The sequence below is a fragment of the Dromaius novaehollandiae genome, chromosome 2 (assembly GCF_036370855.1).
Source record: "Dromaius novaehollandiae isolate bDroNov1 chromosome 2, bDroNov1.hap1, whole genome shotgun sequence".
Taxonomy (NCBI): domain Eukaryota; kingdom Metazoa; phylum Chordata; class Aves; order Casuariiformes; family Dromaiidae; genus Dromaius; species Dromaius novaehollandiae.
This window is the reverse complement of record NC_088099.1, coordinates 161,165,077-161,181,479: the sequence shown is the minus strand read 5'-3', so window position 1 is coordinate 161,181,479 and position 16,403 is coordinate 161,165,077. Positions and strand designations below refer to the sequence as shown.

General features: G+C 40.3%; 1 protein-coding gene across 1 annotated transcript in view; it reads right to left on the bottom strand.

Annotated features, from left to right (window-relative positions):
- Positions 1–16,403, bottom strand: part of TG (thyroglobulin) — a 162,912-nt gene that overhangs the window by 122,949 nt on the left and 23,560 nt on the right. Inside the window, exons 15-20 of the mRNA XM_064507891.1 lie at positions 15,922–16,033; positions 14,039–14,239; positions 9,827–10,036; positions 7,013–7,167; positions 6,350–6,506; positions 1,739–1,963 (exon numbers count right to left, since the gene is read on the bottom strand). Coding sequence (XP_064363961.1) covers positions 1,739–1,963; positions 6,350–6,506; positions 7,013–7,167; positions 9,827–10,036; positions 14,039–14,239; positions 15,922–16,033 — 1,060 coding nt within the window. The remainder of the gene's footprint in view (positions 1–1,738; positions 1,964–6,349; positions 6,507–7,012; positions 7,168–9,826; positions 10,037–14,038; positions 14,240–15,921; positions 16,034–16,403) is intronic.

Here is a 16,403-nt window from a genome sequence, read left to right as displayed (position 1 = left end):
TCCTCAACATCTGGCACTGTGCTGTTACTTATTGCATTGTCTGTTTTCTTCTCTTTTTTAACATACAAAAAGAGTCAAAGGGTGACAGTTTGAGAAGTTAAAAAAAAGGAAAAAATCCAACTTTTAATTCCAGCTACTGAGTTAGCATCATAAGGAACTATTATTACATCTTTAATGAAAGAACATTAAATAGGACAACTTGATAGTGAAATGAACAAAAGATGCTGTCAGTGGTATCTTGTGTAGGAAAAACATGCCATAATTTATTCTGACCTCTGAGGTCACTCTTATGAGGCACTAATGAAAAGGACAATGGGAGAAAGTTATAATCTCTTTCCTTCAACATAAGTTTATAGTGGAAGTCAGGCAGCAGTCAAGGCTTGTGCACAAAGAGGTAACTTCACTTTGGGTATATCGACACTGCAACCATAACAGTGATTGCACTGCAGCTTGGAAACATCTGAGCTAGTTTTATACTCACTTTCTCTTAACTGCAGTAATGCATAAATATGCAACGTAGCTGCAAAAATCCACAAACACGGTATGTTCAAACTGAGCTTCCCTGACTTAAGCTAGTTGGTTTTAAGTTTACAGAGATACCTTTACACTACAGCATGTGTCTTTCCTCTTTTGGTCTTATTCAGATCCCTTGACAGCACCAATTGAAAATGCTTCATGTATTTATTTGATTTTGCAACAGGCCAAGCATCAGAAATCTCTCCTAGCTAAAGAGAACTACCATACCAAGCACAGCACTAAGTACTTCTGTGTTTTAATTTGTTTTTAGAGTCTCTAAACCAGTTCTCAAAATTTAGTTGCACAGTTGTGAAATTTCCCCAGCTGAAAATATTCCCCTTTCTGGAGAACTGACTGAAGACCTGCTGTTGTTGCTTTTATACCTAGAACTTGTACACCCTGCCCTTGTTCCTCAAAAAGCTAGTCACACTCACTTCTGTCATTTTGGGACTTACTAAGATATAAGGTCACTGAGATAAGTGGGCAAATGGGAACACTTGGCATTGCACTATAGCAGGGTTGATGGTGATAAAAACAGGAGTAGGGCTGTTAAGGTGAAGGACCTTTGGCAGAGTGACCTGGTATACAAGAGTGCTAGGAACAGCCACAGGGATCCTGTAGGTTTGGCAGCTCTGAGCAGGATGTTGACAGAAAAGCAGCCCATCACAGGGAAGCAGACTAAACACAAGGAAAGAGGATGAAAAGAGAGCAGAACTGCAATCAGGTCTGGGTGTTGGCCAACACTGAGAAAGGTTCCATCCGAGTCCTCTCATTCCAGCTGTCTGGGACATAGCCCAGGAATTCAGTCTCAGGACTTTTGCCATATCTGCAGCTAGGTTTCTATTCTGGGTAATGTATCATCATCTCAAGCACTGACTTATATTATGTTTGTAGAATCTTCTCATAAAGAATCACATACAACACAGAAAGACCTAAACCAGACAGATTCAAAGAATCCTACGAAATGTTTATGAAATGTTCTATATAATGTCAATCCCGTGATGCCTGTTTCTAAGTCATTGGTTCAAATCCACCTGCAATGAAGAATGAGAATGGTAAGAGCAGCATTAATTCCCATCCATCCTAAGATTTGTCATTCACATTGATGCTTTATGTTTTTCACATATTAACCATTAATGGAAGTTCCTCGATGATTTTCTAACTTTACCTTTACACTGTTTCCCAACAACATCAAAGAAGGTAAAGCTAAACAGAGACATACCACACCCTTGTGAATTTGGAACAGTTCTCCCAGGAGAGGAAGTTCTTTGAAATCCACTTCTACATCCCAGCTGAACTCTCGGAGACAGATCAAACTCTTCATCCCGGGGAAAATCAATGAAAGAATCAGCTATGAATTGCTTGGAGTCCAAATATAGCAGAAAACCACCCTCCTCAATCTGTTTTATGAATGCTCCAATGAGATTTTCTCCAACAATTGCATTTTCTAATGGGTGAGAAAAAACAACAAAATACGATGACAGTGATTCTCAATGGGAAAAGGAATAACAACACAGAGATAGATGAACTTTAAGATATAAGTATACGAAGAAAATACAAGCAGGTTAGCAAGGGCAAACAAGAACGTTTCTGTACAGTGCCTATCAGATTAAAGTCCTAATAGTTGTATCACAGAGGGTGCTGAAACAACAAACAAAAAAGTATATATTCAAAAACTAAAGCATCAGAAAACAAAATTCAATTTGAGTTTCAAAATTCAGTTTCTGAGTTACAAAATTTAGTAATTAAAACCACGATTATCTGACATTCAGATTTTATTTGTTCCTGTTGTTTCAAATAGCTGCTACTTTTTTAGGTTTTTGATCATTTTTGAAGGCCAGCATCTGTAACATAATAACCATCAGCTTCCACCACAGTGCTGATGTTGAACATATCCACCTATCCAACAGACACCCCTATTGCAATAGCTGAAGCTGGCATTCAAAGCTGGAAAATGGTGAGCACCTTTCCTAACTTTCTATAGTCCTAGTTGTCCAGACAGCTTCCTTTTCCTGTGATGTGCATTAGGGCAGTTTCCAGTGTTAGAGCAATTGCAAATTCTCTGGTTCAGCCAGAGCAGAAATACTACAAGGAACAGTGCTCTGAGAGGATTTTGTTCGCTAATCCACTCTGTTTACCCCTGCAGGGTTTACAGCTTTGATAGAAATCACGGCATGTTTTCCTGCTATAAATTTGCAAGACAAGGCCTTCCAGTAGCCACGGTTGATGGGCAGCCCAGTAACCCAGCAAACAGGAGGTGCTGGAGGAGCGCGCTCCATCCTTTGAGTTTTGTGAATACACCAGTGGCTTGGGGTGCTGAATTTTCCAGGAGAGCATGTTACACACGTAAAGCGAGCGCCTGGAATGCAACGCCTGCATGCTGCGCAGACATCATTTCCCGCAGCGTGACTGATGTGTCCAAGGCAAATAGACCAGCGTACCGCCGCCCTCTCACGTGGCTAGTTTCCTGGCGCTGCACTCGAGCCCGCACGCACCTCTCTTCAGTTGAGTGAGGAGACATTTTCACAGCTAGGTACGAGCCTCCGGTGACGCAGCACAGCCCGGCTGGCTGTGCTGAACAGACAGCAGCGTTAGGATGCTTTTTCTGAAAGATCATTCTAGACCTTTAACACTCAAAGTATAGTGCTGTCTCTGTCTAAATGTTGGTCCACAGCTGATGGACCATAGTTGTCATGTAGATGTTACTCCCCTCTTTGCAAAGCGGGGGACATAAGGTGTTAACATTTATGGGCTGAAGAAATGAATAGACCTTGTGTTAAAGCTGACAGCTGTGTCCTTATATTCTTAATATTCTCTCTCCTTTAGCTTTCACCACTCTATCCTTCTGCTGCACTGAAACACAATGTAATCAGCAAAATAATATTTAGTTTTGTTCAGCCCGAGGCCAAAATAATATTTAGCTTGCAAGGAAGTAATTGGAGATGCCACATAACCAATAGCACTTTGCAAATGTTTTTGCCAAAAATCATCTCATAATTGAAAGCAGGAATAAGCAGCTTAGCCTTTTATACAAGCAAATATCCTTCTGAATTGTCTAGTAACTATCTGTAGCAGAAATAAAAATAACCTTGAAATGACAGCTGAGGGAATTCACATATAGAAAAGCAGCAAATAATCAAATCAGTAAGAATCCACTTGTCTGTTGAATTTCCTTTAGTTCAAAATTCTTCCCTACGTTGAAAAAGTTCTCAACTCTGTCACGTATATTTGACTGTTATATAACCACACAATGTATCCACATGTGTATACTATCCTTTACACACAGGTGTATAAACAGGTGTGTAATTCTGACATACATATTCTAACATACATGCATACATATTCATACATTGCAAGTAAAAATTTAGCATGGTCCATCAAATAGGCTAGCAGCCTCAGGAAACTCAGAAGGTCTCAACACAGAACAACTCAGTATCGTGCTGGCTGTCCCAGCCACGAACCAGCGGGTACATCTTACCCAGCATCATCCAGCATCAAAAAAGAAAATGTACGACCTTGGGTCCCAGAAGCAGCACAGCTGCCTCAGTTCAGTGCTTTCAACACAGCTGACCAGCTTGGGGTCACGGTTCCCTGCTGACATGGTGCCTGGCTCCTGCTCCAAGATGAGCTTCCCAGGACCCTCAGCATGCTCAGCACATATCAGCCATGCCAATATAATACTGCTTTCCTGTTCCCCCCCCCCCCTTTGGCTGCATAATTTTGGCAATTTAAGCTACCATGTATCTCGCACTTTGTTAAATTTACTGTAAGTCGTCTAGGATTGACAAGATTTCTTACTGGGCATTGATCCAGAGCCCAGTATACCTCTAGGGACTTGGACTTCTGGGTGAACATTTTTTTTTCTGGTACATTTTTTCACCTACAGAAATATCCTGCAAATAGTTGCACCCTGTGTTCTGCAGTGGGAAGAAGCCTGACTTAGGGTCTGCTGCTGCTGAATGAAACACTGATTTCCACAGTAAAAGGATCAGGCCATTTTCTAGAGCTTATTGGCCAAATCAGAAAGCAAGAGAAAAAAAATGAGAGAGAAAAAACAAAAAAAGTAAATCTGTTCTTTTTTTCTTTAAGAAAAATTTAGAGCACAAAGCTTAAAATATCTAGTGTATAGAACAGGGATCTCCTCCAATTCCACCAATGGGAACTGTCTACTAAATGTTCAGCCAGCCAAAGCTTGTTTTAATAGTCATTAGTATTTTTGCCTGTTGAACAGGAGAGGGAGAAACTGCTGCAAGTGTTCCTCAAGATTGTAGGCCTGGGATCTAAGCTACAAAGGCAAATGGTATAAGTTGCTCCAGGAAGGGATTTGCATGGCCTCAAAATTTAATACATGGAAATGTCTGTAAGAAAAAAAGTAATAAAGAATTCACGAGTGATCTGGATCTGAGGCTAATTATTCATTGGAAACATATGCATGCTGTGCTTCTGTTTAGCAGTTTTTTTTCTCAGCTACTTCACAGAACAAAAGCAAGACTTCACACTTATCTATAAAGAAGCTAGAAAAAGAACAAAGCTATTTTCATAATGTTGATTTTCAAATTAGGGAGCCATTTTGCATCATCAACATGCAAATATATCAGTGATGATGCAGAAAATACTTCAGATAGAAAAGACTCAAAGCTGCTTTAGAAGGTAACAGAGATTGAGTATACAGACAGCAGGTTCACAGCCCACTGGGAGCAGCACACCAGTTGCCTGATGTCCCCAGACTAGACTCATACTGTCTCTTCTTATAGCATACAGTCATTCCCTGAAAAGCAATTTTAGCTCTATAGGAAAATTATAGTGTGAAGAGGGGTCAAAAATGTAATGCCCTTGATGCAGAACATTTTCTAAAGTAAACTTTAACATCAAAATCAAATATGCTCGTACTTTGATCCACCTTCTACAAACCACTTAATATTCATGTTTCCCTTATAAATGGTGCAACTGAACGGATGTAAACATAAACAGATCATATAGCCAGTAACCACACAACCACTAGACCCAATGTCCGAGTTCTGAAGACTTTTGAACTCCATTCCGACCGGGCAAAAACTGCTGTAGAGCGCATGTTTCCACATCCCAAAATTAAAGGGAGGAACATGTGCAGGCAGAGTTATTTATATTTAGTGCTGGGAACATCATTACAAAGCCATAGAACTAGAGAAATGCTGGCACAGAGGGCATTTGAACTTGAAATATATCTTGCAGTTCTTCTAGTTTTTTAACAGGAAACACGGACTGCTTTGGAAGAAGTTTGTTACACTATCTCTAACTTGCTTAGAAGGTGTGGTGAAGATCTATCAGTCAATGGATTCTGTGTACTTGTTCTAGGACTTCTGAGATACAGGGTCACTTTAGTGTTGAAGGCAGCATAATAAATAGAACAAGAAAAAATAAAAAAAGCGTAGAAGAAATTAGTTACATTTTTGGCAGTAAGTGTGAATTCTGGTTTTCCCAAGTCCAACCCAATAATTAACGCAATCTTTTTTCCTACTGGGGACCTGCCCAATGGAAACTAACATCTGGGACAGTCCTGCTCATGCCCAATAAAATAATTTCAATGTCAGTTAGGGAAGTTGGGAGAGCGAGTCCTGTCTGAAAGCAACACCTCCTTTCCACTGTGTAGTTACAGCCTGAAAATATAGCAAATATACATAGAAATATAGCAATGCTGAAAGCTCTAAAGCACAACTCCAGCATTGCAAGAAAAGTGTCTTTCAGTGAGCACCTATGCTACCTTGTCAGCATCTCCTAAGAGCAGATAGAGGGAAGAAAAATAACTAAAAGCAAACCAAGCTTCATTCACAGAAGCATCAGAGGAGAAACCTACCAATATCATGCAAGTCAGGGAGCGAAGTGGCAGGGATGTTTCCCAGCTGAGTCCTCCAGGTGACATTCACCCCCAGGCGGTCCGTGCTCAGACATTCCACGTACACCGTGGAGTCGTCGCACACAGAAACCGACCTGGTGTTTCCAAATGCATTTACCTTGAATTCAAAGTTAAGTGAAAGTAAGGTTAGTGAACCTAGAACCTTCTTGTTGCTGCCTTTCCCTGTTTATTTGCACTGCTCTGCTCAAGGCATACACCTAGTAAGAAGCAGTGTTTTCAGAAGGGCCCAGAAAAACAGAAGTAGAGCTAGGAAAATGTATTTTCAGCAGGTCATTTACTTACTGCAAGAATAATGAAAACATTCATTGGTTTGAGTCAAATTCAATCATTCATTTTCATCAAAACATATTTTTCATAAATATTGGACTGATGTGGTATGGCTTCTATGGCTACAACTAAACTTATCTGCTGATGTGAAGACAGCGAGTCCCAGCATCCTGTTTTCCCAACCATCCATATCGGAGTGCTGCCAATTCTGACAGATTTTATAGTGTCTTCTTGTCTTCCCTTTCTTTTGTAGATGCAAAGTTAAACACTCTTCCTCCTCCTCCCCCCCCCTCCCCCCCCGCTTTTAATTAACAGAAAATAAGGAAGTGAAATTACCTGGAGGTCACAGAAACCACGAGCCTTCATCTCATCTAAAATAAAAATCTGGAAGGCCTGGAGTAATCCTGAGTAGTCAGAAGTACAAGTCTTCTGAGGAGGTAGTAGTAGTTGAAAGTGTGTTTGAGCTTGGACTGTCTGAAATAACTGGAGCTCTAAAAAAACAAGTGGAAAGTGCAATTATTAGCCTATTTAATATAGAAACTAAAATTCAAAGTTGCTTTGGGGAAAAGATGACATTGATCTGAATTTTGATCTTGCATTAATAGTATTTCCTGTTACTAGATGGGAGCAGTAGAGCCGTCAGTAACAAATAATAAGCAGCAACAGAAGTGCTTGATAAATATTTATGTTTTGCATTAGGGAAAAAGGTAGATGATGTAGTTACATAATAATAAAAAGGTATTTTACACTGGAGCACTAACTTTCAGAAGGATAAGGAACAATCTGGATCATTAATGATTATTTTTAATAACTCTTGGCAGATGGGAATTTCCAGAGAACTAGATGAAAGCTGAAGTTATGCCAATACTTATAAAAGAAATAGGAAGACAGGATTTGTTGACCTGTCAACCTTTACTTCTCTCAGGCAAAATAATGAAAGAGCTGATAAAGGACCTCATTAGTAAAGGAATTAAATGTGGTTAGAGTAATTAATACTAATTCAGCATGGAGTTTCAAAAACATAGCTTCTCAGATGTATTTGGGATCTAGCTTTGGGAGATAAGTTTGGCAGAATAATACTGCTGTTGGCATGGACATCGACAAGCACCCTGTGATTTCTGATGGACAACCAGAGTAATGCAATCAGCATGGCACACAGATAAATAAGGAACCTGTAAGCTAACAAGTCTCAAAATGACAGCCTAAGCAGGGTCATAACTGAGCAGCTCTCTCTCTTGTGAAGTCAGAAAGAGTCACTTCTGAGCACCATATTTGCTAACTTTTCTTCCAGTGATTCAACAAAAGAAAACACAATGGCAGACTCTGCAGATGACACCAACCTTGTGGATGCTGTAAAAAACGACAAGACTGTATCACTGACACAGAGCAGTATGAACTGTTTAGCATACCAGAGATAAACAACAGGCATCCATACATTTAGGGAAGAAAAAAAGGACACAAAAAACCTAACTCATTGTTAAAGGATGAAGGCTGCCCTGAAAACAGTAACTCTGAAAAAGCTTGTGGGGAATAAAAGAAAGATGTGATGTTCTAGCAGACAATCAAATGAACATGAGATGTCAAGGCATCTCTATGGACAACAGAGAAACAGAGAATTACTTAGCCAGAGGAAAAGTATAAATTTCCAGACTCCACAGGAATTATGCTGATCCCAGGCTTCTTGGGCCGTTTGTTATCTCAGATTCGGCACCACACTAAAGCTGTCACACAGCCTCTAGACGGCTCCAGCTGGCTCTTTCACCACTAGCCTGGGGAACTGGCAGAGCTCGCTCTCACCCCCCTCTCCCATGGACACGCGCTGCACTGCGTATAATTGCCACTGCTGGAATACGACGTCCAGGCCACAGCCCCCAAAACACCCGCGGGGGAAGCCCAGGGCATTCCAAGAAGAGTGGTGGGAACGACCAAAGGACTGGACAGCCTGCTTCTTGCCAAAAGGCACACAGACCTCTATCTGTTTAGTTTATCAGAGCTGACCTGACAACAGTCTGCAAGTGCACACATAAGGAACAGGAAATAAGATTTTTAAGAGTGTGGGTAATTATCCATTAGAACAAATCGACAAGTGTTGTGGCAAAATCTCCATTACTGTGAAGTTTATTCAATCACCATCAATTGCGGTTTTTTTGTTTTGTTTTGTTTTTAAATTCCCTCTGTCCTTAAGGTCATGCTCTATTTCAGACAAATTACTGAGGGAAGTCCCTCAGCTTGCATTAAACAGAAGCTTCTGTTAGACTGCCATGTGCTCCCCTCTACCCGTATAAATAGTTACTCAACTGCCATCAGGCAAACATTAAAGTTACTTCAGAACAAGGTACAGAAATGTAGCAAACATGATTAAAGGGCAGAAAAAAGTCTCAGACTGAAATCTGAAGTTCAAAATTGTCTACATTTGTAATAGAGGACTGTGAATACATTAGAAATGCTTGAATACAGGGAATTTCAAAAAGGGAGATGAGGAGTAGCTGCAAATTTGGTATCAAGATCTGTATTTCTCAGAGTCCAACAGTGCTAAGAACTGCTGTTTTGATCAGAACTTATCTCTATTCAAAATAATTGAAAAGGCCAACATTAATACCTGATTTCATGAGCTCTGAATAGACAGCTGATTCTTCGAACATTTGAAGGGCTTTTTATTCTTAAAAGAAAAATGGTTTGAAAAATACCACAGAGCAGCCAATGAAGACTGCAACAATCCTAAAGAACAGATTGCTGCAGAAGGAAGCAGAAGTAACAGTGACTTGATTATGCGAGTAAACAGTCAAGTTCTGCCAAATTCAAACATCTGGCGCTCATCTGTTCTTCCACGACTAAGTGGTTCCATCAGAACCATTTCATGATGCCAGCATCTTTTAACTTGCAGAAAAAAATCTGCATATACACTGAATGTCTATTTATAACTATGTTATTACAGAAAAGTGGGACTTTCTGGCATAGGAGCCAGGTAAAAGACAGATGATGATGATAATGGCAGAAAACAGGACTAATCTACTAGGACTTAATTTAGAAACTCTAATGTAATTGCTGTGTCCTATCATTGTAATTCACATGGCAGCTTCATGATGAAAGTAGTTTTTAGGATACGTATTTGCTTTGTGCTGTTCCCAACCCACGGCGGTTTCCACATACTCTGGCAGGCCTGAGGGAGCGGGGCAGCCAAGACCCACTGCCGCTGCCGTACGTCACACTGAAACGACGTGCTCGAATGGGCGCTGCGGAAGCCTTGGCGACACACCAGCCGGCACTGCTGAACGCTTGAAGTTTGCCCGGAAACGTTTTCACAAAACACAGCTCCATTGAGAATAGATGAGGCACCGAATGGCAAAGCGCACTGGGGACCTTCAGGAATATGAAAAAGGGGATACATTAGTATCAGTATATGAAGCATTCATAGTAAAACGTCCTCGTAACCTCCGCCATCAACAGCAAAAAACGAGGCAGTGCCCTATGCGTTCCCCACTGATATCAGCTTGGATCCTGTTTGATGTCAGCATGATTCAGCTTACTAAAGCTGATGAAGAGGCTCATACTGGCTTTGATGGGTAATGCATTGGGTCCAGAAAGCTACGTGCATCGTTTATAAGAACGGATAAGTATAAAGCAGTCAGAAATATATTTAAGCAGGAAATGAGAAGAAGGTTTCTAAGCATCAGCAGAGTGAACCTTTACAAAAGATATCCACTGGGAATAGTCAGGGCCTAAAAGTCAATTCTTTTTGGAGTGGACCTTGAAATGTTTAAGACCAAGAACTCATGACTGTGGTGGCTCCAGGAACATCAGTACATTTCTGGTAACCCAGCAGGTCTCCTAACTGTAATATATAGCTTTGGAGTGTAAAGTCTGCATCCAGACTCGCTCTGCATCAATACACTCGTCAGCCCACTAGTGTACTATAAAAGACAGTTTGCAGGCTAACTGCAACATTTAATTTCTACTGATCAGTACAAAACCACCACTTTACTCAGCATTAGCCAACTCCCAACCTCATTAGTGAATAAATCTTGTAATAGATAAACACTTCTGAGTTCTCGAGTTACACAGCATAAAGAAAGAAAAAACAATTGCCTCAAAAACAAATATTAAAAAACTGTTTTCATATCCTAAAATTCCTTTGCTTGCTACATATAGATCATCTTCCAAGTGCCAATACCCAAATCAGACCCAACCTCCTTAGTCACTGGAGAAAGACAGACACTGCTGATGGTTCAGATCTGACCAGTCTCTCTCTTCCCTTCTAATGGAGCTTGTGGAGATTAACTACTTGAACTGCCACTTCAGTTAAAGCTTAAAATGTGGTAGGATAAACCTGGGATCCATTGAGCTACAGCACATCTTTGCTTGCCAACCCTAGACATTACTATGTCTAATTAAAAGACTTTTAAATAATCTCTTTGATTTACCAAGCATATGCTATTTTACAAGTGTCCTTTATAAAACGTGTTCTGTAATAACTTTGTAAATGGGGCGTTGCATTCCTCCTCTGTTCACTCAGCGACTCTGGATCCAGTCTCTTTATTTAAGATGGAAATGTGGCATACTTGCTTAACAAACTTTTCATCCAAAACCTCAGGAGGTGTATTAAAAGATATTACTATAAAAGAGATAGTAATACTTATTCTCACCAATGTAAATTACATCAAGTTCAATTCCTATTAATATTTCTTTATATAAGAAGTATATAAAAGTCAGTCTACGTTCACCTTTATTGCTCCAATACCCATGTCTGGAAGGTCAAACCTGCTCTCAGCCATTTGCTGCTACAGTCTGGTACTGTCTGTTCCAAAGAGTTGGTGGTATGAACTAGAGCAATAATCAGCCAAAAAAACAAAAGTGATGGATGGTTTCCTGCTATGGTTCATAGGTTTCAGTTCAAGTCCATCATCAGCCAGCCAACTCAGCCAGTAATTTGCTCATTTAATCCCCTCTACAGACACCACCTCCTTTTCTACTGTTATCAAGCTGCACCATTTTGTTATGTTTCTTCCCCCATTTTCTTGGTCCTGCTGGACTGAACCAGAATTGTACTGAATACTGACACTTCTTTCACAAGTGTTTCTAAACTTTCCGTTAAGAAATCACTGCCTCCAGGAACTTCTTTGGAAAGGCCTCTCCCCTATCTCTGTCAGAGTTGCGGAAAATGGGCATGAGGAAGAAGGCGCCTGTGGGGACTACTAGGATACTTGGCATCGGCTCTCTGATGCATGCCAAGGGGAAAAGTTGGATCCTATCTCCAATGGAAATGATTAATCTAATGAAAACCTCATTGCATGCACTGGGCACTCTAAAGTTATTACTTGCTGTTTACAGCTGTCCTGAAATTGGAGGAGAAATTTACTGTATTTTCCCACCACAACAGCTTCTTTCTCTGAAGGTAACATGCCCTAGATAGTGAAACAGTTTCTCCCCTTCCTTTTTTCCAGAACACTTAGTAGTATCCAGGACTACAGATATAAGCTGGTTAGACTGAGGGAAAAAATAACTTTTGCCTCTTTACCCTTACTCTGTAACCAAGTTGTTTAGTACAAGAAAGTTTTACTGCCTTTCCAAAATCCAGGAAAAAAAAAAATCTTCTATGGTATATTTCTTAAGCCTCACCATGCAGAAAATAGCATATATCTCTCAGTAAAGCTCTGTTTCTACCATATTTTTGAATCAGTTAACTTCTCTCTGAGACTTTTAAAAATAAAAGGTCATTAGTCATTCAGTCACTATTACTAGGAAAAGACAACATTACAGGATCCCAAGAAATATCAGACATGCAAGTAAAACGTAAATCATCCTGGAGTTTATCTCAGGGTATACCTAGACCCTGTCCTAGACCATACTCCATAAAATTTGCTTGGAGTTTAGGGTGAAATCCAGAAATGAGCTTTCATAGAAATAAGAACAAAACAAGAATTTAGCATTTATGACTAGTTCTGACTTATTCCTGGCATACTAGAAGCTCTTCCACTTTTCTTTATTCACCTCCAGAGTCTGTCAGAAAGTCAGAAAGTGAGTGCAGCGTGCCATGTTGAGTTTCTCCAGCTGGTACAAACAAAACCGTAAATATAAATTACAGAGTCCAGCGTCCCACAGAGAGACCAGGTCACAACCTGAAAGCAGGATGGCAGCAGCACAGTACTTGTCAGACTAATTAGCTCTGCTTCTCTGAAGAGCTAGATAGCTCCACTGAACTGCTAGGCTCACACGGCTACACTGCTATAGCTCTGGAGCTAATTCGTTCAGAGCGCGGTTGGGTATCTCCATACAACACTACACTGCAAGGTGCAGATATGACCGTGTGATCTCCTTGAGGCTTCCCACAAAATCCCATCTGTATAACTCCCTATGGGTACAAGAAAGTTCAAGGAAAACAGTGTTACAGGTTGGTTTCCAAGAGGATTGAGGAGTTACCTATTTGATTAAAATGCATTACAGCTAGTTGGGCTAACACAGTCAGGTATCTGGTTGGTGAGCACATGTCGCTCCGCAAGCAGCGCAAAGGGAAGCTTGTGCAACGTTTTGCCATGTGGTCTAGTTTTCTCAAATCTACTGATAGCCCTCATTTAAAAAATAACAGAATTATGCACACAGTGATGGGGCACTAACTCTGGTGCTGAAGGTTTTTCACACCTCCAGTTTCTATTAATCATTGAACTTTGGAGCATAGCCTGAAGAAAGTTTAATTTGTTCTGCTTCACTTCAGCGATTGGGGTGGGGGTGGGGGGGGGGGGGGAAATCTATAAAGACCATTGGAAAATAAATTTATCCAGATCTCTCCCATTTGGATATCACGCTGGAAACCATGACTGAATTCCTGTTCTTCACAGCTCTGGTCATGCAGAAAATACTCTGTGGATATATAGTGTTTTGGCACAACCCTTTCATAATTCTGGTCACAAGCCAAGAATAGGAATGGCAGAAACACACATTTTTTAAATTTTATTTTAGTCACTTGAATGGCTTTTAATCCCACAGCCAGCTCACACTGGACCACGTTCAAGTCTGTGGCAAAGTGTACACATCGACTTTTTAGCTAAGTTTAATAGCTCAACTGTTTCAACTTTTCCTTACTCATAAAATATGTTACTAAATCAAAGATCCATTTCCCTTCTCCCTTCTGCCTGACACAGCACTTGAACCCTGAAGAAAACTGGATATCATGCCCAGGTGGGTTTGAAATCTCAGAAATACTGTTGTAACACAAAGATAAACATACAACTCAAGCAAAAATCTCTATAAGTTTCTTTGTTCAGACCGTTAAGTCCTAATATGGCCAAACACTAGACAAAGTTATGACCTGGATCCAGTTCCAGAGGCAAATTGCTTCCAATCAAGTTGCCTCAAATAACAACTCACTTTCACATGCAGGTCTTCCTCCACTAACTCGTGTCCCTGGCACCTCCTCTCCATTGTCAAAGACACACCAGCAGCTCTCTTGATCTTGACTGCACTGTGTGGGCGAGAAGATCCCACCATCTCCTTCACATTGTGGGATGTAGCCTTTGCCAGTTTCTCGTAAACTAGTTTTGGACTTCAGCATGTTACAGAAACTAGGACCTTAAAGAGAGAAACTGATTGTAAGACTCAGAACAGAAGACAACAAACGGATCATCTGCAAAAAATGAACTACAATAATGCGCAGAATTCTTTAAAACACTTCAACAATACTACTTGCAGGCTGCCTCTGTATAAGGAAGATAGTTGAGCAGTCATGAAACCATAATTAAGTTTGAATCACTGTAGAATGTGAGGAATTTTACTTCCACTAGAAAATATACAAATTCTTCTAACATATTAAAGTGCAGGTTAAATGAATTTGAACAAGTAGGAAAGACATACAAAATATGATACTGATATTCATTTTGCATTAACTGGATCCTTTCTTGCCATAAATTTGACCATGTATAGGTTAGACGCTGATATTTTAAATTAAAAATCAAATCCATCTTTTTAGTAAAAATTTCTGAGCAAGGCCATTGGGTTTTAATAATATTATTGTTTGCATTTAGAAATAGTCAAAATGTCCCAGTTTAACACCTTCAAAACAAAGGGTAATGTGCTTGAAGAACCATCCACACACAAGTAGATCCAATGAGTCCAATCCTAGCTTGGAGCAAACTTTCATCTACTCTGCTGTAGATGTCCTGGCAGACTGAAGCCAGGAGGTTATTCTCCCAGATTTTCTGTGAGAGATGTAAAGCAGAAAATCACTAGCTTAAGAACTAAAGAAACAAACCAGTAAAGCTGCAGACTTTTGGGCTGTCTGTACTGCTCAACAGAACAGAGCCAGGTAATGGGCTTACACATTGTCCTATCCATACTACTTAAACAAAACAAACAAAAAACAAAAACAAAAAAAAACCCCAACAACAACAACAAAAAAAAGCAAGCCCTGGTGGTCTTGGTCTTTTGGCCGTCTTGCAGAAAGTGGCAGATAAAATGGGCCAAAGAACGTTCCCAACAAGTATGGGACTGCTTATTTGTTTGAATAAGACAGCCTAACCATTTGGGTGTAAGCTGTGCCACATCAGTTAATTTGAGGTGAAAAACGGATACAATGAGTCAGTAGAGACATGGCCCTGATCGCTCAGAGAACCATAGGAGAGCAGGCCTGATTTCTCAGCAGGGATAACTGTTTAATTGCAGCTCAATCAAGGTGAAAGGAAGCACACCGACTTGAAACAAAGAAGAGCTGACACTGCCGTTCAAACACGCTCAGAGACAAGAATAGGTCACCCCCAGTTCTTCACAGCAGGGATTCATAAGCATTTTGAATCAACCCTGTCTGTGAGGCCCCAATACTTCTTGCACCATATGTCTCTGAAGACACAGAAAGGTAATATAGCTTTAATTTCATTCCACAGAGCAGGTCTGGACCATGTAAAATGGACTCACTGAGTGCACATGGCTCACTTCCCACCACTCAGGATCCACTACCCTAGAAAATTAGTCAGTGAGCCCAAAGAATTTTCTGTGGTGGTAAGAAACTCAATGTAAAGAAATACACAAGAAGCCTGCTCAATTTGTCTAGATCAGTTTATTTCTTGAGTTAAGTAAAAGGTAACCGTTTCTAGCTATCCTTTCAAAGGTAACATTCTCGTATACATCATATCGCTAAGGAATTAAACTGTAAGCCCCTAGCATTTTCACAGGCAGCATTCTGAAAAGAAAAGTAAATGTGATGCAAGGCATGAGACATTATCATTGGTGTCACAGGCTGTGGGTAGAGCATTACTTACACTCAGGGCTGCTGTCTGAATCCTTGCTGCCACGCTGAAATACTTCTCCTGACACAGGATCTACACACCAAACATCTGCATACGATCTCTGTAGCACAGCATATTCTCCTGTCTAAGATGAATCAATGACACGTCATTGCAGAGCAATGTCTTTTGTGTACAAGCATACTGGAGTCAACATCCCAAAAACTTGGTTAAAGTATATACTTTGGATTATATTTACATTTGTGGACTAATACAACACGTTGACTGGACAAATGCCTAATTTAATACACAGAAAGAAACAGTACATTGAGATGAACTTCTGGTATAATCATATCCAAAATGGTTTGAAATGGCATTCTGTTCCTTGCCAGTCTCAAAGCTCCATCCCCCTCACTGCCATGCCTGTTGGGAGCATCATAGACACTATTCTGGGAAGTCTGTATCTAACTCCCTCCCATCTGAATATTTTCTGATAGCACAAGAAGAAAAGGTTTCCC